This window comes from Carcharhinus amblyrhynchos, unplaced genomic scaffold (genome assembly GCF_965287045.1).
Source record: "Carcharhinus amblyrhynchos unplaced genomic scaffold, sCarAmb.v2.hapA scaffold_402, whole genome shotgun sequence".
Classification (NCBI taxonomy): Eukaryota; Metazoa; Chordata; class Chondrichthyes; order Carcharhiniformes; family Carcharhinidae; genus Carcharhinus; species Carcharhinus amblyrhynchos.
Window position 1 is genome coordinate 81,163 of NW_027650142.1, and position 26,706 is coordinate 107,868.

The 26,706-nt window shown below is 52.4% G+C and overlaps 1 protein-coding gene across 2 annotated transcripts in view; it reads left to right on the forward strand.

Moving 5' to 3' along the window:
* The window catches only part of LOC145339320 (serine/threonine-protein kinase MRCK alpha-like), an 82,412-nt gene that overhangs the window by 22,397 nt on the left and 33,309 nt on the right, over positions 1 to 26,706 (forward strand). For both annotated transcript variants that reach the window (XM_080183746.1, XM_080183747.1), the window contains exons 8-21: positions 403 to 651; positions 4,795 to 4,874; positions 6,935 to 7,068; positions 9,776 to 9,886; positions 10,953 to 11,071; positions 15,248 to 15,490; positions 16,930 to 17,040; positions 17,816 to 18,063; positions 18,609 to 18,714; positions 19,434 to 19,558; positions 20,668 to 20,773; positions 22,906 to 23,054; positions 24,594 to 24,682; positions 26,447 to 26,490. In XM_080183746.1, the coding sequence (XP_080039872.1) occupies positions 403 to 651; positions 4,795 to 4,874; positions 6,935 to 7,068; positions 9,776 to 9,886; positions 10,953 to 11,071; positions 15,248 to 15,490; positions 16,930 to 17,040; positions 17,816 to 18,063; positions 18,609 to 18,714; positions 19,434 to 19,558; positions 20,668 to 20,773; positions 22,906 to 23,054; positions 24,594 to 24,682; positions 26,447 to 26,490 (1,914 nt within the window). The remainder of the gene's footprint in view (positions 1 to 402; positions 652 to 4,794; positions 4,875 to 6,934; positions 7,069 to 9,775; positions 9,887 to 10,952; positions 11,072 to 15,247; positions 15,491 to 16,929; positions 17,041 to 17,815; positions 18,064 to 18,608; positions 18,715 to 19,433; positions 19,559 to 20,667; positions 20,774 to 22,905; positions 23,055 to 24,593; positions 24,683 to 26,446; positions 26,491 to 26,706) is intronic.

Genomic DNA, 26,706 nt, shown 5'->3' on the forward strand with positions numbered 1-26,706 from the left:
AATACGTGTAGATTAGGAGAGTGAATATGTAGGTGAGGGGGATAGGTCTTGGTTGGAATGCTCTGTCGGAGAGTTGGTGCAGACTCGGTGGGCCAAATGGCCTCCTTCTGCACCAAAGGGATTCCGTGAGACTGAGGGCATTATATAAATATAAGTTGTTGGAGAATCATGCAAAGCACTTTGAGAAATGGTAAAGTGCTCAGTTATTTACGTGTGGGGAACTGGCAGAGGCCGTGCAGAGAATTAAACCCTGGACCCTCGGGTTACAAGTCTGACGTTCTACTGGCTGTGCTGCCCAGTCTCTCCGTTTGAGGCCTGGTATAAAAGATCCGATGTTGTTGGAATGCTGTGGCCCCGGATAACAGTTCGCCCTCCTGTCTTGTTCCCTCTTCCCCTCTGCAGGATAAGCTGGCATTCCCACCGGATATCAGTGACGTGTCGGAGTCCGCCAGGGACCTGATCGCTAAGTTGGTCTGCAGCAAGGACAGGCGGCTGGGCCAGGCGGGTATCACCGACCTGCAGGAGCACCCGTTCTTCACCGGCATTGACTGGCACCACATCCGCGACCTCCCCCCGCCCTACATCCCCGAGGTCACCAGCCCCACCGACACCTCCAACTTTGATGTGGATGACGATGCATTAAAGACAGCGGTGAGTCGCGGCGCTGCATGGGGCGCACCGGGCCAAGGGGAGGTGTGGCCAGGAGACCGAGAGCCCCCATCGAATTCCGGTCAATTCACCTCCTTGTGGGACACTGAGACTGGTGATCAAAGGCTCTCACAGGAGGCTGACAAACATATAGGTGGCACAGTGGGTTAACACTGCTGTCTCACAGCGCCAGGGACCCGGGTTCGATTCCCAGGGGCACGGTGACACAGTGGGTTAACACTGCTGTCTCACAGCGCCAGGGACCCGGGTTCGATTCCCGGGGGCACGGTGACACAGTGGGTTAACACTGCTGTCTCACAGCGCCAGGGACCCGGGTTCGATTCCCAGGGGCACGGTGACACAGTGGGTTAACACTGCTGTCTCACAGCGCCAGGGACCCGGGTTCGATTCCCGGGGACACGGTGACACAGTGGGTTAACACTGCTGTCTCACAGCGCCAGGGACCCGGGTTCGATTCCCGGGGACACGGTGACACAGTGGGTTAACACTGCTGTCTCACAGCGCCAGGGACCCGGGTTCGATTCCCGGGGACACGGTGACACAGTGGGTTAACACTGCTGCCTCACAGCGCCAGGGACCCGGGTTCGATTCCCGGGGACACGGTGACACAGTGGGTTAACACTGCTGTCCCACAGTGCCAGGGACCGGGGTTCGATTTCCGGGGGCACGGTGACACAGTGGGTTAACACTGCTGTCCCACAGTGCCAGGGACCGGGGTTCGATTCCCGGGGGCACGGTGACACAGTGGGTTAACACTGCTGTCCCACAGTGCCAGGGACCGGGGTTCGATTCCCGGGGGCACGGTGTCACAGTGGGTTAGCACTGCTGCCTCACAGAGCCAGGGACCCGGGTTCGATTCCTGGGGGCACGGTGACACAGTGGGTTAACACTGCTGCCTCACAGCGCCAGGGACCCGGGTTCGATTCCCGGGGACACGGTGACACAGTGGGTTAGCACTGCTGTCTCACAGCGCCAGGGACCCGGGTTCGATTCCCGGGGACACGGTGACACAGTGGGTTAACACTGCTGCCTCACAGCGCCAGGGACCCGGGTTCGATTCCCGGGGACACGGTGACACAGTGGGTTAGCACTGCTGTCTCACAGCGCCAGGGACCCGGGTTCGATTCCCGGGGACACGGTGACACAGTGGGTTAACACTGCTGTCTCACAGCGCCAGGGACCCGGGTTCGATTCCCGGGGACACGGTGACACAGTGGGTTAACACTGCTGTCTCACAGAGCCAGGGACCCGGGTTCGATTCCCAGGGGCACGGTGACACAGTGGGTTAACACTGCTGTCTCACAGAGCCAGGGACCCGGGTTCGATTCCCGGTGACACAGTGGGTTAACACTGCTGTCCCACAGTGCCAGGGACCGGGGTTCGATTCCCGGGGGCACGGTGTCACAGTGGGTTAGCACTGCTGTCTCACAGCGCCAGGGACCCGGGTTCGATTCCCGGGGGCACGGTGACACAGTGGGTTAGCACTGCTGCCTCACAGAGCCAGGGACCCGGGTTCGATTCTTGGCTTGGTCGCTGTATGTGTGGAGACTGCACATTCTCCCTGTGTCTGCGTGGGTTTTCTCCGGGTGCTCCGGTTTCCTCCCACAGTCTGAAATACATGCTGGTTAGGTGGTAAGTTCTCCCTCAGTGTAACCCAAACAGGCGCCAGAGTGTGGTGACTAGGGGATTTTCACAGGAACTTCATTGCAGTGTTAATGTAAGTCTACTTGTGACACTAATAAATAAACTTAAGCTTAAAAACGCAAGAACAGCTTCTTCCCTGCTGCTGTCAGACTTTTGAATGGACCTACCTCACATTAAGTTGATCTTTCTCTACACTCTCGCTGTGACTGTAACACTACATTCTGCACCCTCTCCTTTCCTTCTCTATGAATGGTATCCTTTGTCTGTATCTCGTGCAAGAAACAATACTTTTCACTGTGCACTAGTACACATGTCAATAATAAATCAGATTCCACCTCCCACCTTTGATTCCCTCATTTAACAAGAATGTATCCAACTCTGCCTTAAAAAATATTCAGTGACCCCGCCCTCCACCAGCGCCTGAGGCAGAGATTTCCAAAGTGGTACAACCCTCGGGCAGAAGAAAAGTTAAACCAGCCTCCCATCCATTAACTCTGTCTACACTTCCCACTGCCTCAGGGAAAAGCAACCAGCATAATTAAGGACCCCACACACCCCGGACATTCTCTCTTCCACCTTCTTCCGTCGGGAAAAAGATACAAAAGTCTGAGGTCACGTACCGACCGACTCAAGAACAGCTTCTTCCCTGCTGCTGTCAGACTTTTGGATAGACCCACCTTATATTAAGCTGACCTTTCTCTACACCCTCGCTGTGACTGTAACACTACATTCTGCACTCTCTCTTTCTCTATGAACGGTATGCTTTGTCTGTATGATGCGCAAGAAACAATACTTTTCACTGTGTCCCAATACATATGACAATAATGAATCAAATATCCTATTCGCTGTTAAAGGTTCAATATTAAACCAGTACCCCCCTCATTCTGGACTGACCCCTTTCCCCATCCACCTTGTTGAGACTGTTCAGAAACTAATGTACTTGAATCAACTCACCCCTCACTCTTATAGACTCCAGCAGAAGTATATCGGAGTAGTAATGAGGCCAGTCAGCCCATCAAGCTTGCTCCACCATTGACTAAGGCCGTGGTCCAGTCTTCCACCCGACCTCGTATTCCCTTTCCAATCCCCTTGACAAACGGAAAATACTTCAGATGCCGGAATCTGAAACAAACACAGAGAATCACTGGAAAATCTCAGCGGGTCTGACAGCATCTGTGAGGAGAGAATAGAGCCAACATTTCCAGTCTGGATGATCCTTCGTCAGAGCGGAAGACAATTATAGAATCCCTACATTGCAGAAGGAGGCCATTTGGCCCATCCAGTCTGCGCCGACCACAATCCCACCAGGACCTATTCCCGTCACTGCATACATTTACCCAAGCTCGTTCCCTGAACTGTAAGGGGCAATTTAGCACGGCCAATCCACCTAACCTTTGGACTGTGGGAGGAAACCGGAGCACCCGGAGGAAACCTACGCAGACACGGGGAGAACGTGCAGACTCTGCACAGACAGTGACCCAAGATTTCTACTAAGACGTGGGAGAGCTGTAATTGGTAGGGCTGGAACACACAAAAAGACAAGGGAATATAAATGGTCATGATCAAGGCTGAGAATGGTGCATTATTTCAACAGTTGTCCCATCTTCCCTAAAGGATGCAGCTTTACTCTGTATCTAACCCTGTGCTGTACCTGTCCTGGGAGTGTTTGATGGGGGACAGTGTAGAGGGAGCTTTACTCTGTATCTAACCCCGTGCTGTACCTGTCCTGGGAGTGTTTGATGGGGGACAGTGTAGAGGGAGCTTTACTCTGTATCTAACCCCGTGCTGTACCTGTCCTGGGAGTGTTTGATGGGGGACAGTGTAGAGGGAGCTTTACTCTGTATCTAACCCCGTGCTGTACCTGTCTTGGGAGTGTTTGATGGGGGGACAGTGTAGAGGGAGCTTTACTCTGTATCTAACCCCGTGCTGTACCTGTCCTGGGAGTGTTTGATGGGGACAGTGTAGAGGGAGCTTTATTTTGTATCTAACCCCGTGCTGTCCCTGTCCTGGGAGTGTTTGATGGGGGACAGTGTAGAGGGAGCTTTACTCTGTATCTAACCCCGTGCTGTACCTGTCCTGGGAGTGTTTGATGGGGACAGTGTAGAGGGAGCTTTATTTTGTATCTAACCCCGTGCTGTCCCTGTCCTGGGAGTGTTTGATGGGGGACAGTGTAGAGGGAGCTTTACTCTGTATCTAACCCCGTGCTGTACCTGTCCTGGGAGTGTTTGATGGGGGGACAGTGTAGAGGGAGCTTTAGTCTGTATCTAACCCCGTGCTGTACCTGTCCTGGGAGTGTTTGATGGGGACAGTGTAGATGGAGCTTTACTCTGTATCTAACCCCATGCTGTACCTGTCCTGGGAGTGTTGTGCTCTGTGGATATGACCTTTCCGCGTCCATTCATTAATACCTGTGCCAGTAATGTAACATTGTATTGCTCTGCCTGTTTGAGGGTTTGGAATTGTGACGTTTGTGTGTTTCAGGACTCTGTCCCTCCACCCAGCCGAGGCACATTCTCTGGAGTACATCTTCCCTTCGTTGGATTCACCTACACCTCCAACTGGTGAGTGACAACTGAGGCAGACATGACGTCTCACTTAATCAGAATTGACAGTCCCTCTGGCAACACGGTGACACAGTGGGTTAGCACTGCTGCCTCACAGTGCCAGGGACCTGGGTTCGATTCCCGGGGGCACGGTGACACAGTGGGTTAACACTGCTGCCTCACAGTGCCAGGGACCCGGGTTCGATTCCCGGGGGCACGGTGACACAGTGGGTTAACACTGCTGCCTCACAGCGCCAGGGACCCGGGTTCGATTCCCGGGGACACGGTGACACAGTGGGTTAACACTGCTGCCTCACAGTGCCAGGGACCCGGGTTCGATTCCCAGGGGCACGGTGACACAGTGGGTTAACACTGCTGCCTCACAGTGCCAGGGACCCGGGTTCGATTCCCAGGGGCACGGTGACACAGTGGGTTAACACTGCTGTCTCACAGAGCCAGGGACCCGGGTTCGATTCCTGGGGGCACGGTGACACAGTGGGTTAACACTGCTGTCTCACAGCGCCAGGGACCCGGGTTCGATTCCCAGGGACACGGTGACACAGTGGGTTAACACTGCTGTCTCACAGTGCCAGGGACCCGGGTTCGATTCCCAGGGGCACGGTGACACAGTGGGTTAACACTGCTGCCTCACAGTGCCAGGGACCCGGGTTCGATTCCCAGGGGCACGGTGACACAGTGGGTTAACACTGCTGTCTCACAGAGCCAGGGACCCGGGTTCGATTCCTGGGGGCACGGTGACACAGTGGGTTAACACTGCTGTCTCACAGCGCCAGGGACCCGGGTTCGATTCCCAGGGGCACGGTGACACAGTGGGTTAACACTGCTGTCTCACAGAGCCAGGGACCCGGGTTCAATTCCCGGGGGCACGGTGACACAGTGGGTTAACACTGCTGTCTCACAGTGCCAGGGACCCGGGTTTGATTCCCGGCTTGGGTCACTGTCTGTGTGGAGTCTGCACATTTTCCCCGTGTCTGCGTGGGTTTCCTCCGGGTGCTCCGGTTTCCTCCCACAGTCTGAAAGACATGCAGGTTAGGATACTAAATTCTCCCTCAGTAACCCAAACAGGTGCCGGAGTGTGGCAACTGGGGGATTTTCACAGTAACTTCATTGCAGTGTTCATGTAAGCCTTACTTGTGACACCAATAAATAAACTTTAAACTTAAATTTCAGACAAATTTGGGGTAAAAATTTTATGGCCCCTCTCGTCCTGAAACTGAAATCCCACCCGAGGTCAATGCACCTTCCCATGGTTAACCCATTCCCGCTCCGATTCCCATACAATTCCAGGACGGTAGAATTCCAGACCCTCATCTCTCCTGATTTGACAGTGACTGTGTGCTGACTCCCCCCAATCCTGTCCACTGGGAATCCTGCGGAGAGTAACTCACCTCCTGACTCCCCCCCCAAAGCCTGTCCACTGTGAATCCTGCAGAGAGTAACTCACCTCCTGACTCCCCCCAAATCCTGTCCACTGGGAATCCTGCAGAGAGTAACTCACCTCCTGACCCCCCCAAAGCCTGTCCACCATCTACAAGGACACAAGTCAGGAGTGTGATGGAATACTCCCCACTTGCCAGGAAGGGTGCGGCTCCCAACAACACTCGAGAAGCTTGACACCATCCAGGACAAAGCAGCCCCGCTCGATCGACACGCTAACCACAAACACTCACTCCCTCCATCACCGACACAGTGCCAGCAGTGTGTACCATCTACAAGATGCACTGCAGCGACTCATCAAGACTCCTTCCACAGCACCTTCCAAACCCACCACCTCTACCACCGAGAAGGACAAGGGGGGGCAGCAGACACATGGGGAACACCACCTCCTGCAAGTTCCCCCCTCCGAGCCACTCACCATCCTGCCACAAATCCAACCCAGTCAAGATGATGGCTCACCCACCACCTTCTCAAGGGGCAATTAGGGATGGGGGATAGGTTCTTGACCTTGCCCGGTGATTATCAGATCAAGAGACTGCTGGCAAAACAGAATGAAAAGCTGTGTTTGTGTTGTGTTTGGGATCAATGCCTCATGTGACAGGTTTCTGTGTCTCCTCCAGCTCCCTGTCTGACCGAGGCAGCCTGAACGACACCTGGAGCCCTACATCACCGGATAATCACCAAGCGGATGCCTTTGAGAAGAAAATAAAGCAGCTGGAGCCTGACAAGAGGGAGCTCAATCTCAAACTTCAAGGTGACGAGTCGATTCCTTTTTTCATCGAATCCCTACAGTGCAGAAGGAGGCCATTAGGCCCATCGAGACAGCGCCAACCACAATCCACCCAGGCCCTATCCTCATAACCTTCCTTATTTACCTTACTAATCCCCCTCACACTCAGGGTCAATTTAACACGGCCAATCCACCCTAACCGGCACATCTTTGGACACTAAGGGGCAATTTAGCATGGCCGATCCACCCTAACCTACACATCTTTGGACCCTAGGAGCAATTTAACATGGCCAATCCACCTAACCTACACATCTTTGGACCCTAGGAGCAATTTAACATGGCCAATCCACCTAACCTACACATCTTTGGACACTAAGGGGCAATTTAGCATGGCCGATCCACCCTAACCTACACATCTTTGGACCCTAGGAGCAATTTAACATGGCCAATCCACCTAACCTACACATCTTTGGACACTAAGGGGCAATTTAACATGGCCAATCCACCTAACCTACACATCTTTGGACACTAAGGGGCAATTTAGCATGGCCAATCCACCTAACCTACACATCTTTGGACCCTAGGAGCAATTTAGCATGGCCAATCCACCTAACCTACACATCTTTGGACACTAAGGGGCAATTTAACATGGCCAATCCACCTAACCTACACATCTTTGGACACTAAGGGGCAATTTAGCATGGCCAATCCATCTATCCTACACATCTTTGGACACTAAGGGGCAATTTAGCATGGCCAATCCACCTAATCTGCATATCTTTGGACTGTGGGAGGAAACCAGAGCGCCCAGAGGAAACCCACACAGACACGGGAGGAGAACGTGTAGATTCCACACAGACAGTGACCGAAGTCAAGAATCGAACCCAGGTCCCTGGCGCTGTGAGACAGCAGTGCTAACCCACTGTGCCACCATGCCACATGTTGTTGCCGAGTTGAGTAGAGTAACTGTAGACTGGGAGGCAGAAAGTTAGAATTTGGTGTTTGTAACATTGTAAAATGCAATGGAGGAGGCAGCATTGTGCAGTCTCGATCAAAGGTGGTGCTTTTTCTGGCCTTAGAGATTTTCAAAATGCAAGTACATGGAGAGCCCAGACTGAAACATTTATATTGAAAGGCCAAGCAGCAGTGTTACCAAGACAACGGGTTTTTGAATTTAGCCAATCAATTTAAATCAGGCATTTTGATACCAAGAACATATTAAATTTAAATCTGATGGTCTTGACAACCTAGAACCAACCTTATTGTGGGACATATTGATATGTCATCACTGGTATAAAAGAAGGGGGCAGAGGGTCAAATTGGGGAGAGTAATTGCCAGCTGCCAGAGCCAATCCTATTATGGGACATATCGATATGTCACCAGGGGTATAAAAGAAAGGGGGTAGAACTCAAGAGAGCAATTGCCACCTGCCAAAGATGACAGTTCTAGAGAGAGAGAGTCACTGGCTCTCGTAGCTTCATCTATGTTTAGAGAAAGCACCACCTATACAACGAAGAAGAAAGGAGTGCCAAACAGATGAGTCAACAGAGAAGGCCCAGAATATTCCAGAAGATACCAAACCTGGTTGTAATTTTGAGAGTGACTAAATTCTATTCCTGTTAATGAGTGGGAATTGTATTTATTGGAACAGTGTTCCATTGGAATAATGTTTATTTGGGAATAGTTAATAGTTAGAGGGGTTTATTCAGTTTGTTAATCGTTTAGTTAATTTGCAAACTGTTAGATAAATAAATAGTTAGGTGTTGATTTGAGAGTGAGTGTCAGGGATTTATTTTGTGTTTAACCACTAGGCATCGCTGAAAATCAGGTCACACCACTTCGCGCACACCTTTTATAGAATAACAGGTACCCGGGAGTGAATTACAGACTGGAATCTAATCGAGGGGTTCAGGATGGTTTATATACAGAATAACAGATACCCGGAAGTGAGTTACAGACTGGAATCTAATCGAGGGGTTCGGGGTGGTTTATATATAGAATAACAGATATCCGGAAGTGAGTTACAGACTGGAATCTAATCGAGGGGTTCGGGGTGGTTTATATATAGAATAACAGATACCCGGGAGTGAGTTACAGACTGGAATCTAATTGAGGGGTTCGGGGTGGTTTATATATAGAATAACAGATACCCAGGAGTGAGTTACAGACTGGAATCTAATCGAGGGGTTCGGGGTGGTTTATATATAGAATAACAGATACCCAGGAGGGAGTTACAGACTTGAATCTGGAATTTTGTACATGTGTAGTTTTATGTACAGAATTACTGGAAGATACTGGGCAGGAGTCTGATGGAATGGATTGTGTGACTCCTCCTCCTCCTATAATCTGTAGGAGTGGTGAGCCTGTGGAATTCATTCCCACAGGAAGTAGTTGATGCCAAAACATTGAATGTATTCAAGAGGCAGCTGGATATAGCACTTGGGGCGAACAGGATCAAAGGTTATGGGGAGAAAGCAGGATTAGGCTATTGAGATGGACGATCAGCCATGATGGTGATGAATGGTGGGGCAGGTTCGAAGGGCTGAATGGCCTCCTCCTGCTCCTATCTTCTATGTTTATAATGGATCATTTTCAGTTAGTTGAACCTAATTTGGTTAACAGTCACCCAGTTTGCCAATGATTACCATGGAGACACAGTGGTCATCCCCAGGTATGAGATATGTGATGTGACGTGATCCCTCCATGATGTTGAAGTTTCTCTGTTGACAGAATCTTTCCAGAACTCTCATGCTGGTCACAGCAGCCTGGGAGCAGCCAACAAAGAATCAGAGCTCAAAGGACTGAAAGAGGAAATGTTGATCTTGCAAAAGAAACTGGCAGGTGAGAATCAGCTTTACAGCAAACACAAAACCAGTGAGTCAGCACCCACACACTGCTGGATTCACTAAACTTCACCAGCTCTTATTATAGTGTAGAGGGAGCTTTACTCTGTATCTAACCCCATGCTGTACCTGTCCTGGGAGTGTTTGATGGGGGGACAGTGTAGAGGGAGCTTTACTCTGTATCTAACCCCGTGCTGTACCTGTCCTGGGAGTGTTTGATGGGGGGACAGTGTAGAGGGAGCTTTACTCTGTATCTAACCCCGTGCTGTACCTGTCCTGGGAGTGTTTGATGGGGGGACAGTGTAGAGGGAGCTTTACTCTGTATCTAACCCCGTGCTGTACCTGTCCTGGGAGTGTTTGATGGGGGGACAGTGTAGAGGGAGCTTTACTCTGTATCTAACCCCGTGCTGTACCTGTCCTGGGAGTGTTTGATGGGGACAGTGTCGAGGGAGATGGGGATGCATGCTCTAACAGAATGAGTGGGTGCAGAATGGGTGCTGTTGGAATGGGAACTGGAAGGAGCAAAGACTTACAAAGTCCAAAGGCAAGGTCCTATTAATGCCACCCACACTGAATGCTCTGCCCTCTTGGATTCATGACCTCTGGGTTCCTCTCCATTCCTGTGGCCTTGTCTTCATTGCCCTCACGCCCTCTGCCAGTCTCCCAGTACTTCCTCCTTATCTTCACAGCACTCCCCAAGGGACTCCCTCCTGACCTCTGATCGCTGAGGTGACACAGTGGGTTAGCACTGCTGCCTCACAGCGCCAGGGACCTGGGTTCAATTCCTGGCTCGGGTCACTGTCTGTGTGGAGTCTGCATGTTCTCCCCATGTCTGTGTGAGTTTCTTCCGGGTGCCCCTGTTTCCTCCCACACTGCAAAGATGTGCAGGTTAGGTGGATCGGCCATGCTAAATTGCCCCTTAGTGCCAGAGGGATTAGCAGGGTAAATACATTGGGTTACAGTGATAGGGACTGGGTGGGATTGTGATCAGTGCAGACTCGAGGGGCTCAATGACCTCCTTTTATAATGTAGGATTCTATGATTCTCACACTGTTGGTTTTCAGAGAGTCAGCTCAACAATGAGGATGACGTGAAAAGGAGGAATGAGGCTGAGAACCATCAACTTCGAGCCTTGGAGAAGGAGCTGAAGACTCTCAGACAGGAAAAGGACGAGATCTACAAGGTATTCACACACCTTATTCCATTTGTCTCTCATTGTAGCTTTACCCCATTGGCCTCCGAGATCCTTAACACCATTGACCTCTAAAGTAAAGTTAAAGTTTATTTATTAGTGTCACAAGTAGGCTTACATTAACACTGCAATGAAGTTACTGTGAAAATCCCCTAGCTGCCACGCTCTGACATCTGTTTGGGCACGCTGTGGGAGAATTTAGCACCTAACCTGCATGTCTTTCAGACTGTGGGAGGAAATCAGAGCACCCAGAGGAAACCCACGTCGACACAGGGAGAATGTGCAGACTCCACACAGAAGCGACCAAGCCAAGAATCGAACCTGGGTCCCTGGCACTGTGAGGCAGCAGTGTTAACCCACTGTGTCACCGTGTCCCCGGGAATCGAACCCGGGTCCCTGGCGCTGTGAGACAGCAGTGTTAACCCACTGTGTCACCGTGCCCCTGGGAATCGAACCCGGGTCCCTGGCTCTGTGAGGCAGCAGTGTTAACCCACTGTGTCACCGTGCCCCCGGGAATCGAACCCAGGTCCCTGGCTCTGTGAGGCAGCAGTGTTAACCCACTGTGTCACCGTGTCCCCGGGAATCGAACCCGGGTCCCTGGCTCTGTGAGACAGCAGTGTTAACCCACTGTGTCACCGTGCCCCCGGGAATCGAACCCGGGTCCCTGGCGCTGTGAGACAGCAGTGTTAACCCACTGTGTCACTGTGCCCCTGGGAATCGAACCCGGGTCCCTGGCTCTGTGAGGCAGCAGTGTTAACCCACTGTGTCACCGTGCCCCCGGGAATCGAACCCAGGTCCCTGGCTCTGTGAGGCAGCAGTGTTAACCCACTGTGTCACCGTGTCCCCGGGAATCGAACCCGGGTCCCTGGCTCTGTGAGACAGCAGTGTTAACCCACTGTGTCACCGTGTCCCCGGGAATCGAACCCGGGTCCCTGGCTCTGTGAGGCAGCAGTGTTAACCCACTGTGTCACCGTGCCCCTGGGAATCGAACCTGGGTCCCTGGCTCTGTGAGGCAGCAGTGCTAACCCACTGTGTCACCGTGCCCCTGGGAATTGAACCCGGGTCCCTGGCGCTGTGAGGGGGCAGTGTTAACCCACTGTGTCACCGTGCCCCCGGGAATCGAACCCAGGTCCCTGGCTCTGTGAGACAGCGGTGTTAACCCACTGTGTCACCGTGCCTCCGGGAATCGAACCCGGGTCCCTGGCGCTGTGAGACAGCAGTGTTAACCCACTGTGCTGCCCTATACAAAGGACAGAGAATCTCTATCGAGATGTATATCAATGCAGATGGGGAATTTGCCACTCACGGGAAAGAGGTATGGTCCCTCCACAGAAAGAGAAACTGTTACTGCACAGTGGAAGACCAGGGACATAAATGTAGCTGTGGAGAACACTGGGTTACAGGGTTGTAAACTGGACAGTATTGCAGTTGATAAAGAGGATGTGCTAGATATTCTTGAGGATTTGAAAATAGATAAGTCCCCTGGGCCGGACGGGATTTACCCTAGGATTCTCTGGGAGGCAAGCGAGGCGATTGCAGAGCCTCTGGCTCTGATCTTCAGGTCGTCGTTGGTCACAGGTATAGTGCCAGAAGATTGGAGGATAGTGAATGTTGTCCCATTGTTTAAGAAGGGGAACAGAGACTTCCCCGGGAATTATAGACCGGTGAGTCTTACTTCTGTTGTGGGCAAGGTTTTAGAAAAAATTATTAGGGATAGGATTTATAGTTATTTAGAGAGTAATGAATTGATTGGAGATAGTCAGCATGGTTTTGTGGAGGGTAGGTCGTGCCTTATTAACCTTATCGAGTTCTTTGAGAAAGTGACCAAAGTGGTGGATGGGGGTAAGGCAGTTGACGTGGTATATATGGACTTTAGTAAGGCATTTGATAAGGTTCACCATGGAAGGCTTCTGCAGAAAATGCAGATGTATGGGATTGAGGGTGATTTAGGTAATTGGATCAGGAATTGGCTAGCAGATAGGAGACAGAGGGTGGTGGTTGATGGTAATGATTCGTCATGGAGTTCAGTTACAAGTGGTGTGCCTCAGGGATCTGTTTTGGGGCCACTGCTGTTTGTAATTTTTATAAATGATCTGGATGAGGGTATAGTTGGGTGGATTAGTAAATTTGCTGACGACGCCAAAGTCGGAGGTGTGGTAGATAGTGAGGAAGGGTGTCATAGTTTACAGGGAGACTTGGACAAGTTGCAGAGCTGGGCCGAGAGGTGGCGGATGGAGTTTAATGCGGAAAAGTGTGAGGTAATTCACTTTGGCAGGAATAACAGATGTGTAGAGTATAGGGCTAACGGTAGGACTCTGAATAGTGTGGATGAACAGAGGGATCTAGGTGTATGTGTACATAGATCCCTGAAAGTTGGGAATCAAGTAGATAGGGTTGTTAGGAAGGCATACGGTGTCTTGGCGTTTATTGGTAGGGGGATTGAATTTAGGAGCCGCAGCGTCATGTTGCAACTGTACAAAACTCTGGTGCGGCCGCACTTGGAGTACTGTGTGCAGTTCTGGTCCCCACATTATAGGAAGGATGTGGAGGCTTTGGAGAGGGTGCAGAGGAGGTTTACCAGGATGTTGCCTGGTATGGAGGGGAGGTCCTATGAGGAGAGACTGAGGGATTTGAGGTTGTTTTCGTTAGAAAGAAGGCAACTAAGAGGGGACCTTATTGAAACATATAAGATGATTAGAGGTTTAGATAGGGTGGACAGTGATAGCCTTTTTTCTCGGATGGAGAAAGCTAGCACGAGGGGGCATAGCTTTAAATTAAGGGGTGGTAGTTATAGGACGGATGTCAGGGGTAGGTTCTTTACCCAGAGGGTGGTGAGGGATTGGAATGCCCTGCCTGCTGCAGTTGTAAATGCGCCTAGTTTGGGGGCATTTAAGAGATCCGTGGATAGGTTTATGGATGGAAAGGGATTGGTTTAGGTTAGAGGGTCATTGTTTTTTAACTGGTTGGCGCAACATCGTGGGCCGAAGGGCCTGTTCTGTGCTGTTATGTTCTATGTTCTATGATGGTCACTGCACAGAATAGTATATGTGGTTTTGAGACAGAGATGGTCACAGAGAGAGAAATGACCATCACATTGACAAAAAGTGCCAGAGGAGGGAAACATTGCTTTAAAATGAAAAATCTCGAAATGATCCTTAACCCCATTGATCTCTCAGTGACCCTTGACACCAATGATCTCTCAGTGACCCTTGACACCAATGATCTCTGTGACCCTTGACACCAATGATCTCTCAGTGACCCTTGACACCAATGATCTCTCAGTCACCCTTGACACCAATGATCTCTGTCACCCTTGACACCAATGATCTCTCAGTGACCCTTGACACCAATGATCTCTCAGTGACCCTTGACACCAATGATCTCTCAGTGACCCTTGACACCACTGATCTCTCTGACCCTTGGCACCACTGATCTCTCTGACCCTTGGCACCTTTGATTTCTAGGTGACCCTTGACGCCACTGACCTCTCGGTGACCCTTGACGCCACTGACCTCTCGGTGACCCTTGACGCCACTGACCTCTCGGTGACCCTTGACGCCACTGACCTCTCGGTGACCCTTGACGCCACTGACCTCTCGGTGACCCTTGACGCCACTGACCTCTCGGTGACCCTTGACGCCACTGACCTCTCGGTGACCCTTGACGCCACTGACCTCTCGGTGACCCTTGACGCCACTGACCTCTCGGTGACCCTTGACGCCACTGACCTCTCGGTGACCCTTGACGCCACTGACCTCTCGGTGACCCTTGACGCCACTGACCTCTCGGTGACCCTTGACGCCACTGACCTCTCGGTGACCCTTGACGCCACTGACCTCTCGGTGACCCTTGACGCCACTGACCTCTCGGTGACCCTTGACGCCACTGACCTCTCGGTGACCCTTGACGCCACTGACCTCTCGGTGACCCTTGACGCCACTGACCTCTCGGTGACCCTTGACGCCACTGACCTCTCGGTGACCCTTGACGCCACTGACCTCTCGGTGACCCTTGACGCCACTGACCTCTCGGTGACCCTTGACGCCACTGACCTCTCGGTGACCCTTGACGCCACTGACCTCTCGGTGACCCTTGACACTAATTGCTTCTGATCAGACTTTGGCACAAATTGTCTCCAATTGACCCTCTCTCTCTGATGCTCTGCAGGATCTGGTTGACGCCCGGGAGCAGCTAAGCACTCGGAGCCGCGAGCTGCGTGAGGCGCAGGTCAAGTGCCAGCGGGCAGTCGAGGAGGCCCAGGAAGGGGAGGAGCGCTACTCCCAGCTCCGCTCGCAGAAGCTGAAGCTGTCCCGAGAGCTGAGGGACCGTGAGGAAGAGATGGAGGTGGTGATGGAGAAGGTGGAGAGCCTGAGGCACGAGCTGAGCAAGATGGACAAGAGCAAAATGGAGGTGAGGGAGCGTGGAGGGGAGCGGCAGTCCAGGATTCAGCCAAGAGCTGCGTTGGGAATGGAGGGGGATGGCTGTCTGAAATCCTGTTTGTGCTCCCCGGACTCACTCCAACACAGCCCTGAGCATCGGGACATCCGAGGGATCTGATATTGAGTGTTGGCTGATTGACTATGGAAGACAGCACAGTTTGTGACCTCACTCAACTGGCTGAATGTTCCCCATGGTGGGGGGAGTCCAGGACTAGGGGGTCAGAGTTTGAGGATTCGGGGTAAACCTTTTAGAACTGAGGTGAGGGGAAATTTCTTCACCCAGAGAGTGGTGAAATTCACTCCCACAGAAAGTAGTTGAGGCCAAAACGTGTGATTTCAGGAAGAAATTAGATATCACTCTTGGGGCTAAAGGGATTGAGGGATATGGAGGGGGGAATCAGGGTTTTTGTATTTCATACAATCCCTACTGTGTAGAAAGAGGCCATTTGGTCCATTGTGCCTGCGCTGATATCAATCCCACCCAGGCCCCTGTCCCGTAACACCATGAATTTACCCTCGCTGGTATCCTTGACACTAAGGGGCAATTTAGCATGGCCAATCCACCCTAACCCGCACATCTTTCCCACTATGGGAGGAATCCCAGGGATCATTCTTGTGAACCTCCTCTGGCCCCTTTCCAAGGCCAGCATTTATCTATTAGTGTCACAAGTAGTCTTACATTAACACTGCAATGAAGTTACTGTGAAAATCCCCTAGTTTCCACACTCTGGCGCCTGTTCGGGTTACACTGAGGGAGAATTTAGCACGGCCAATGCACCCTAACCAGCACCCGGAAGAAACACACGTAGACAACGGGGAGAATGTGCAGACTCCGCACAGACAGTGACCCGAACCGGGACTCAAACTCAGGTCCCTGCCTCACTGAGACAGCAATGCTAACCCACTGCGTCACCGTGTCACTCCAAGAAGAAATTAGATATAACTCTCGGGGGCTAAAGGGATCGAGGGACATGGGGGGAAATCAGGATATTGAATGTGATGGTCAGCCATGATCAAAATGAATGGCGGAGCAGGTTGGAAGGGCCAAATGGCCTCCTCCTGCTTCTAGTTTCTATGTTTCCAAAATACTAGAACTTTCTTCCAAACAGCAGTGAGGGAGTACCTACACACTGGGTGGGGAAGGCGGGCGGTGGGGAGTGAGGGGGGTGGGGTGCGGCGGCACTTGTTGGAGAGGCCATCTTTTGGATGAGTTGTTGAACTGAGGCAAGCCGGGGAGGGAGCGGCGGGTGAGACGGGGTGGGGGGAGGTGGGGGGGTAGCACGTAGGGCTGTGAGGGAACGGCAGAGGTGACACTAGTAGACCTATCACTGGGGTCTCGGGGTTGGTGGCAGGTTGGGGAGGAGATGGGCAGTGAATGAGTGGCTGTGTCTGATTCCATTCCCCGTGCAGCTGGAAGCGAAGATGGAGGAGGAGTCGCTGGAGATGGCGAGACAGCGCAAACTGTGGGAACGCAGCGAGCAGAGGAGGAAGCAGCTGGAGGAGGAGATGGAGAGGCTGAAGGTAACAATAAAGAAAGCAGCCATGCATCTTTTCCAGACCTACCCACCCTACCTACAAAGCTGGGGTGGCACAGTGGGTTAGCACTGCTGTCTCATGGTGCAAGGGTTCAATTTCCACCTCACTGTCTGTGCAGAGTCTGCATGTCCTCCCTGTGTCTGTGTGGGATTCCTCTGGGTGCTCTGGTTTCCTCCCACAGTCCAAAGATGTACAGGTTTGGTGGATTGCCCCTTAGTGTCAGGGGGTAAATGCATGGGGTTATGGGGACAGGGTCTGGGTGGGATTATGGTCGGTGGAGACTCGATGGGCCGAATGGCTCCTGCACTGTAGGCTTCTATGATTCTATGAATCTGGCTCATAGCCGATTTATTACCGCTCGCAATGTTACCAGCCAATTTCTGCCAGCATCGTGCCCAGGAAGGGGATTCGGGGCCAATGAGCAACGGAGAGGGGGTGGCTGGTGTCCAGAGGGGTGATGGGGGGAATGGGGAGGGGACAATGTCCCAGAGGTGGTCCAGTGTACACTTCTACACAGTGCTCTGGGAAATCGGAATCCCTGCGCAATGGCACCCCTAGCAATCATCAGCTGGCTTCCTGTTGTGAATATGCTCCGCCCACTCCCCCTACTGGCAAGAATCACATTTTGTCTCTTTTTCCTTCTACATGCCATATAATTGCGACAGGGGGCTTGCCCAAAAAATGGGTTCAATTCCATCCCATTTCCATGCTCATTCGATACTGACATTTTTTTTGGTAAGATCATTTCTGTCTTCTGCAGTTGGTGCAGGCCGGAGGGGCTCCCTACAGACAAGGCCCTGACCCCAGCCAGGAGCTGGTGACGGCGAAGGCAGATCTGGAGCAGAAGGTGCTGGCATGTGAGGAGGAGCTGGCTAAGCGGGAGAGCACGCACGCGGGCGAGATGAAGGCCTTGCGCGAACGACTGGCCGACTCAGAGGGCCAGCGGCAGCGACTGGAGAGGGAGCTGTCAGCAGGCAGGGAGCGGCTGGAGAAATTGCGGAGCGATAGGTGAGGCCAGCGCCACTAGTGGTGCGGAGCGGAACTGCAGGATGACTGGGGATATGTGTCCGCTGGGATTTTGGGGGGGTGGTGTCCGCTGGGATTTTGGGGGGGTGGTGTCCGCTGGGATTTTGGGGAGGTGTGTCCGCTGGGATTTTGGGGAGGTGTGTCCGCTGGGATTTTGGGGGGGTGTGTCCGCTGGGATTTTGGGGAGTGTGTCCGCTGGGATTTTGGGGAGTGTGTCCGCTGGGATTTTGGGGAGGGGGGGGGCGTGTCCCCGCTGGGATTTTGGGGAGGGGGGGGGGGTGTCCCTGCTGGGATATTTTGGCGGGGGCAGGGGTGTCCCCGCTGGGATTTTGTGGGGGGGGGTGTCCCTGCTGGGATTGTGAGGATGATAGATGCAGAGGGGGATTGGGCAGCTTGTTGACGGTGCGGTATGCAGACGGGGGAAGGTTGGGTTGTGACTTGTGTGCAGTGGAGCGAGCCCAGAGCTCCTGACAGAGCCGCCAGTGCACTCCGTTTGCTAACCGCCACCCCGTCCTGATGTCCTGCAGGCAGTTGGAGCAGGAGGAAGCCCTGATGGAATTGCGGCTGGCCCACGAGCAGGAGAAAAGTCTGCTGAGGGAGGAGAACCTGAGGCTGAGTGTGGAACTGGAGCCAGTGAGTATCCGAACCTCGTCCATCTCCATTCGCCCACCCCACCAACTAAGGCCCTGAGCGGTCGTAATGATGGGTGCAGCTCAGTCAGCTTTTGTCAAAGAACAATGAAAGAACAGTACAGCACAGGAACCATAAGACCAAGGAGCAGAATGAGGCCACTCGGCCCATCAAGTCTGCCCAATTCAATCCCCATTCTCTCCATAATCCCTGATCCCCTTATTAATCAGGAACCTATCTATCTCTGTCTTAAACACACTCAATGACCGGGCCTCCACAGCCTTCTGTGGCCACTTCAACAGGCAGAGAATTCCAGAGATTCACCACCCTTTCAGTGAAGAAGTTCCTCCTCAACTCCGTTCTAAACCGCCCCCCCCTTTATCTTGAGGCTGTACCCCCTAGTCCTACTATCCTTTCTGAGCAGGAAGAGCCTCTCCACCTCTATCCTCTGTTCTTCTGCCAACAGTGACCCCCTCTTGTTGGTCCTCCTGAGAGGGCAGGAAGGGGACCTCAGGTGAATGTTTCTGGTGAAAGATGGCACTTCTGGCAGCCCTTGGAACTGGGAGATCCAGTCAGGCCTTCAGGCCCCTGAAGTCAGATTCAAATCTGGAACTCTGAATGGGTTGGGGGGAGGGGGTGGGGTGGGGTCCTTTTGTCCGGGGGCAGGGGAGGATGAGGACGTTCGGAAGAGGACCTGACCACTGACCTCTGACCTTTCGTAGCTCACAGAACAGCTGGACAGGCTGCAGACCACCAAGAAACAGCTGGAGGAAGAGTTGCGGGCACTCAGGGACCGTAGAGAGTCCGTGACACAGTGGGATGCCCAAATTGCAGAACTTATCCAGTGGTAAGGCATTGTGATGGGGGGTGTGTGGGAGTGGATACGGGGAGATGGTGGGTAAGGATAGAGGGATACGGGGAGATGGTGGGTAAGGATTGAGGGATACGGGGAGATGGTGGGTAAGGATTGAGGGATACGGGGAGATGGTGGGTAAGGATAGAGGGATACGGGGAGATGGTGGGTAAGGATAGAGGGATACGGGGAGATGGTGGGTAAGGATAGAGGGATACGGGGAGATGGTGGGTAAGGATAGAGGGATACGGGGAGATGGTGGGTAAGGATAGAGGGATACGGGGAGACGGTGGGTAAGGATAGAGGGATACGGGGAGATGGTGGGTCAGGATTGACGGATACGGGGAGATGGTGGGTCAGGATTGAGGGATACGGGGAGATGGTGGGTCAGGATTGAGGGATACGGGGAGATGGTGGGTAAGGATTGAGGGATACGGGGAGATGGTGGGTCAAGATTGAGGGATACGGGGAGATGGTGGGTAAGGATTGAGGGATACGGGGACACGGTGGGTAAGGATTGAGGGATACGGGGAGATGGTGGGTAAGGATTGAGGGATACGGGGAGATGGTGGGTCAGGATTGAGGGATACGGGGAGATGGTGGGTAAGGATTGAGGGATACGGGGACACGGTGGGTAAGGATTGAGGGATACGGGGAGATGGTGGGTAAGGATAGAGGGATACGGGGAGATGGTGGGTAAGGATGGAGGGATACGGGGACACGGTGGGTAAGGATGGAGGGATACGGGGACACGGTGGGTAAGGATTGAGGAATACGGGGAGATGGTGGGTAAGGATGGAGGGATACGGGGAGATGGTGGGTAAGGATAGAGGGATACGGGGACACGGTGGGTAAGGATTGAGGGATACGGGGACACGGTGGGTAAGGATTGAGGGATACGGGGACACGGTGGGTAAGGATTGAGGGATACGGGGAGATGGTGGGTAAGGATTGAGGGATACGGGGACACGGTGGGTAAGGATGGAGGGATACGGGGAGATGGTGGGTCAGGATTGAGGGATACAGGGAGATGGTGGGTAAGGATTGAGGGATACAGGGGAGTCAGAGAGCTAATGGAATGTTCTGGATGCTCCTGTTAACAGGGTGAGTGAAGAGAAGGAAGCGCGTGGCTATCTTCAATCTCTGGCCACCAAAATGACAGATGAACTGGACTCATTGAAAAATCTGAGCAGCAACGTCAAATCGACGGTGAGGATTCGCACTGTTTGTTGGTGGTTTTTTTCTTAGGGACACTCCAACCCTGGAAATGAGGCAGTTAAGCGACTTGCAAATCCCATGACCAGGAGGTGGATTGGGGATACGGAATGGGGTGAAGGCAGGGTTGAGGGATAAGGAGAAAATGCCAGTGTGTGGTGTTCATTATAGAATCCCTGCAGTACAGAAGGAGGCTAGTCAGCCCATCAGGTCTGTACCAACAACAATCCCACCCAAACTCTATTCCCAGAACCCCACACACTTACCCTGCTAATCCCTCTGATGCTAGGGTCAATTTAGCATGGCCAATCCACCTAACCCGCACATCTTTGGACACTAAGGGACAATTTAGCATGGCCAATCCACCTAACCCGCACATCTTTCAGGCTGTGGGAGGAAACCCACGCAGACATGGGGAGAACGTGAAGACTCCACACAGACAGTGACCCAAGCCGGGAATTGAACCCAGGTCCCTGGCGCTGTGAGGCACAGTGCTAACCCACTGTGCCACTGAGCCACCCACAGGCTTTGTGGCCTATGTTGCAGGTTTTGAAGTCAGCCATTTAATTCATCACAACTGTACTCATCGAGTCACCAGACAAGTAACAGGACTTTCTTAAGCAGGTGTTTTAACGCAAACTATAGCAAGGAGGCTGGACAGTTCACATCCCTGTAGCTAGCCCTATGGCGTATTCCAGGATACAAAGGCAATTAAGGTTTTCAAAATCGATTACAAGTAATTAGCATCAAACAATCATCGTCATTTTACGCTTGTTATATGATAATATCTAATCGGAATAAAAACCTCATAGTACAGCTCATTCCTGTATCTATGGATGCAGTTTTCTAGTTACAGACACCTGATTTCTATGCTTTGCCAGGCTAAGGGCTGAGGTATCTGTCTGTAAAGGCTCTTAGGAGAAGATCTTTGTTTTTCAGCCTCTGTGGTTTTTAAATTTGTGTAACTATTAACCCTTACAGTCGGATGGAGGGATACGGGGAGAATGTGGGTAGGATGGAGGGATAGGGGGAGAATGTGGGTGGGATTGAGGGATACAGGGAGAATGTGGGTGGGATGGAGGGATAGGGGGAGAATGTGGGTGGGATTGAGGGATACGGGGAGAATGTGGGTGGGATTGAGGGATACGGGGAGAATGTGGGTGGGATTGAGGGATAGGGGGAGAATGTGGGTGGGATTGAGGGATGGGGGAGAATGTGGGTGGGATTGAGGTTTACGGGGAGAGTGTGGGTGGGATTGAGGGATACGGGGAGAGTGTGGGTGGGATTGAGGGATACGGGGAGAGTGTGGGTGGGATTGAGGGATACGGGGAGAATGTGGGTGGGATTGAGGAATACAGGGAGAATGTGGGTGGGATTGAGGGATGGGGTGAGAATGCGGGTGGGATTGAGGGATACGGGGAGAATGTGGGTGGGATTGAGGGATACGGGGAGAATGTGGGTGGGATTGAGGGATACGGGGAGAATGTGGCTGGGATTGAGGGATGGGGGGAGAATGTGGCTGGGATTGAGGGATACGGGGAGAATGTGGGTGGGATTGAGGTTTACAGGGAGAATGTACGTGGGATTGAGGGATACGGGGAGAATGTGGGTGGGATTGAGGTTTACAAGGAGAATGTGCGTGGGATTGAGGGATACGGGAGAATGTGGGTGGGATTGAGGGATACGGGGAGAATGTGGGTGGGATTGAGGGATACGGGAGAATATGGGTGGGATTGAGGTTTAGGGGAGAATGTGGGTGGGATTGAGGTTTACAGGGAGAATGTGCGTGGGATTGAGGGATATGGGGAGAATGTGCGTGGGATTGAGGGATACGGGAGAATGTGGGTGGGATTGAGGGATACGGGGAGAATGTGGGTGGGATTGAGGGATACGGGAGAATATGGGTGGGATTGAGGGATACGGGGAGAATGTGCAGTCTCTGCACAGACAGTGACCCAAGCTGGGAATCGAACCCAGGTCCCTGGCACTGTGCCACCGTATCGCCCTGTGACACGATGATATCAATGCCAGAATCTGAGGAAAGTTAAAAAAATTAGGAAGGTTTTTATAGTGGGAGTGGAAAGGACATTCTCAAACTCTCTCTCTCTCTCTCTCTGTTGGTGCAGGACACTCACTGGAAGGCCCGGAGACTTCAGAAACTGGAAGCCTCGGCCAAGCTGGAGCTACAGTCAGCATTGGAGGCCGAGCTCCGGGCAAAGCAATCACTGCAGGAACAGCTCAATGAGGCCAAGGCCACCAATCTGGCCACAGAATGGTAACCGAGCGCGGACAGAGGGGGAGGGAGCATAACCCACTCCACACAGCAGCCTGTCGCTGCTGTCTCACTCTGGGCAGGATCACCGCAGCCAGATCAGCACACCGCATCTAACCCCCTACCTATCCTGGGAGTGTTTGATAGGGGACAGTGTAGAGGGAGCTTTACTCTGTATCTAACCCCGTGCTGTACCTGTCCTGGGAGTGTTTGATGGGGGGACAGTGTAGAGGGAGCTTTACTCTGTATCTAACCCCGTGCTGTACCTGTCCTGGGAGTGTTTGATGGGTGACAGTGTAGAGGGAGCTTTACTCTGTATCTAACCCCGTGCTGTACCTGTCCTGGGAGTGTTTGAATGGGGGACAGTGTAGAGAGAGCTTTACTCTGAATCTAACCCCGTGCTGTACCTGTCCTGGGAGTGTTTGAAGGGGGGACAGTGTAGAGGGAGCTTTACTCTGTATCTAACCCCGTGCTGTACCTGTCCTGGGAGTGTTTGATGGGGGACAGTGTAGAGGGAGCTTTACTCTGTATCTAACCCTGTGCTGTACCTGTCCTGGGAGTGTTTGATGGGGGGACAGTGTAGAGGGAGCTTTACTCTGTATCTAACCCCGTGCTGTACCAGTCCTGGGAGTGTTTGATGGGGGGACAGTGTAGAGAGAGCTTTACTCTGAATCTAACCCCGTGCTGTACCTGTCCTGGGAGTGTTTGATGGGGGGACAGTGTAGAGGGAGCTTTACTCTGTATCTAACCCCGTGCTGTACCTGTCCTGGGGGTGTTTGATGGGGACAGTGTAGAGGGAGCTTTACTCTGTATCTAACCCCGTGCTGTCCCTGTCCTGGGAGTGTTTGATGGGGGGACAGTGTAGAGGGAGCTTTACTCTGTATCTAACCCCGTGCTGTACCTGTCCTGGGGGTGTTTGATGGGGACAGTGTAGAGGGAGCTTTACTCTGTATCTAACCCTGTGCTGTACCTGTCCTGGGAGTGTTTGATGGGGGGACAGTGTAGAGGGAGCTTTACTCTGTATCTAACCCCATGCTGTACCTGTCCTGGGGGTGTTTGATGGGGACAGTGTAGAGGGAGCTTTACTCTGTATCTAACCCTGTGCTGTACCTGTCCTGGGAGTGTTTGATGGGGGGACAGTGTAGAGGGAGCTTTACTCTGTATCTAACCCCGTGCTGTACCTGTCCTGGGAGTGTTTGATGGGGGGACAGTGTAGAGGGAGCTTTACTCTGTATCTAACCCCGTGCTGTACCTGTCCTGGGAGTGTTTGATGGGGGACAGTGTAGAGGGAGCTTTACTCTATATCTAACCCCGTGCTGTACCTGTCCTGGGAGTGTTTGATGGGGACAGTGTAGAGGGAGCTTTACTCTGTATCTAACCCCGTGCTGTACCTGTCCTGGGAGTGTTTGATGGGGGGACAGTGTAGAGGGAGCTTTACTCTGCGTCTAACCCTGTGCTGTACCTGTCCTGGGAGTGTTTGATGGGGGACAGTACAATACTAAACCACTGATCTGTCATGTGTCTCTCTCTCTTTCTCTGCAGCAAGCTACAAGAACTGGAGAAGCAGAATGAATCTCTGAAGTTGGAAGTTGAGAAGCTGAAGGAGGAAGCACAGACCAAGGTGCGAAAAGGTAAGAACAGTACCTGCTTTCACCGTTGGGGGGGGGGGGACGCAGACTGGCAGCCGCTGGACAATAGGGAATGTCTGCCCCAGAACCTTGTGTTGGACTTGTGCCGGCTGGGAGTCCGCTCTTCACCCAGTCTCATCTCCTGGTAATGGCAAATAAAAAGCAAGGATTAATGAGGAGGGGTGGGTCCGTACGGATTTGGGAAGGCAGGCCTGGGAAATGCACTCTTTGATTTAATGAGTGAAGCAGGGAGCATGTTACAGAATTACAGCGCACAAGGAGGCCAATCAGCCCGTTGTGTCAGCTCCCCATATGAACAATCCACCTCTAACACAATGGCACAGTGGTTAACACTGCTGCCTCACGACTAGGGTTCAATTTCGCCCTTCAGTCACTATTTGTGCAGAGTTTGCACGTTCTCTCCACGTGTCCACGTGGGTTTTCTCCGGGTTCCCGGTTTCCTCCCACACTCCGAAGATGTGCGGGTTAGGTGGATTGGCCATGCTAAATTGCCCCTCAGTGTCAGGGGCATTAGCCGGGTAAATACTTGGGGTCACAGGAATAGGTGCTGGCTGGGATTATTGTCAGGGCAGACTCGGTGAGCTGAATGGACTCCTGCACTGTAGGGATTCTAGGATTCTGATGCCATTTCCCAAACGTTTCCGATTAATCCGGCACATTCTCCCTTTTCAAATAACCCGACTCCCCCTCGAAAGCCTGAGTCAAACCTGCCTCCACTACCCTCCCAGGCAGCGCCTTCCAGACCCTAACCACTCGGGGGGTGAAGAAGTTTCTCCTCGTGTCTCCATTGCTGCTTTTACCCATTTTAAATCCGTGTCCCTCTCTCATTCCCGATCCTTTTCCCAGCAGTTTCTCCCTCTCTGCTCTGTCCAGCCCCCCTGGTGATTTTGGTCACCTCCATCAAATCCCCTCTCAGCTTTCTCCTCTCCAAGGAGAACAGTCCCAGCTTCTCCGACCTGTCTCCATAACTGGAATTCCTCATCCCGGGAACCGTTCTCGGGAATCTCTCCCGCATTCTCCCCACTGTCTCCACATCTTTCCTAAAGTGCGGGGCCTACGAACACATGGGGACCCAATACACAAGTTAAGACTTTGGTTTGATTTATTATTGTCACGTATATTGGGTGAAAAGTATTATTTTTTGCACGCTATACAGGCAAAGCATACCATTCATAGAGTAAATAGAGGAGAAGGAAAGGAGAGGGTGCAGAATGTAGTGTTACAGTCACAGCGAGGGTGTAGAGAAAGATCAACTTAATGTGAGGTAGGTCCATTCAAAAGTCTGACAGCAGCAGGGAAGAAGCTATTCTTGAGTCGGTCGGTACGTGACCTCAGACTTTTGTAACTTTTTCCCGATGGAAGAAGGTGGAAGAGAGAATGTCCGGGGTGCGTGGGGTCCTTGATTATACTGGCTGCTTTTCCCGAGGCAGCGGGAAGTTTAGACAGTCAATGGATGGGAGGCTGGTTTGCGTGATGGGACCTTTTGTAGTTTCTTGCAGTCTTGGGTAGAGCAGGAGCCCAGACCAAGCTCCGGAGGATGGTTATTGGTTAAGGAAAGGAGGCGAAGGGAGAGATAGAGAGCAGAGTAGACAGACACTAGCAGAGGGTGAGGTGGCAGAATGGCCTGTGTCTCACTGGAGGTTGGAGAAGGGAGCGTCTCGGTTATGCGTGGGTCACCCGATGGCAGTTTGATGTTGAAAGGACTGTGGATATTAATCCAGATTCGAAACTTTGATTCCTCCTCAGGTCTGCGCCAAGACTCCTTCTTCTCGTTTCTGTCTCCACTTTCGGTGAGTAGCTAACCGTGAAAGTCTTCCCCTGACTTGACTCCAATCCTGCCCTCTCACTGACGTTACCTTTTCCCTTTCCGCCCTTGTTCCCCGAGCTTTTAAAACCCCGGAAGGCGCCCCCCCACCTCCCTCCCTGCTGCTTTAACATAGGAGCAAGTGGAAGGCAGTGGGCGGCATGATTTTAACTTTAAATTTCTAAGTTTATTTTATTAGTGT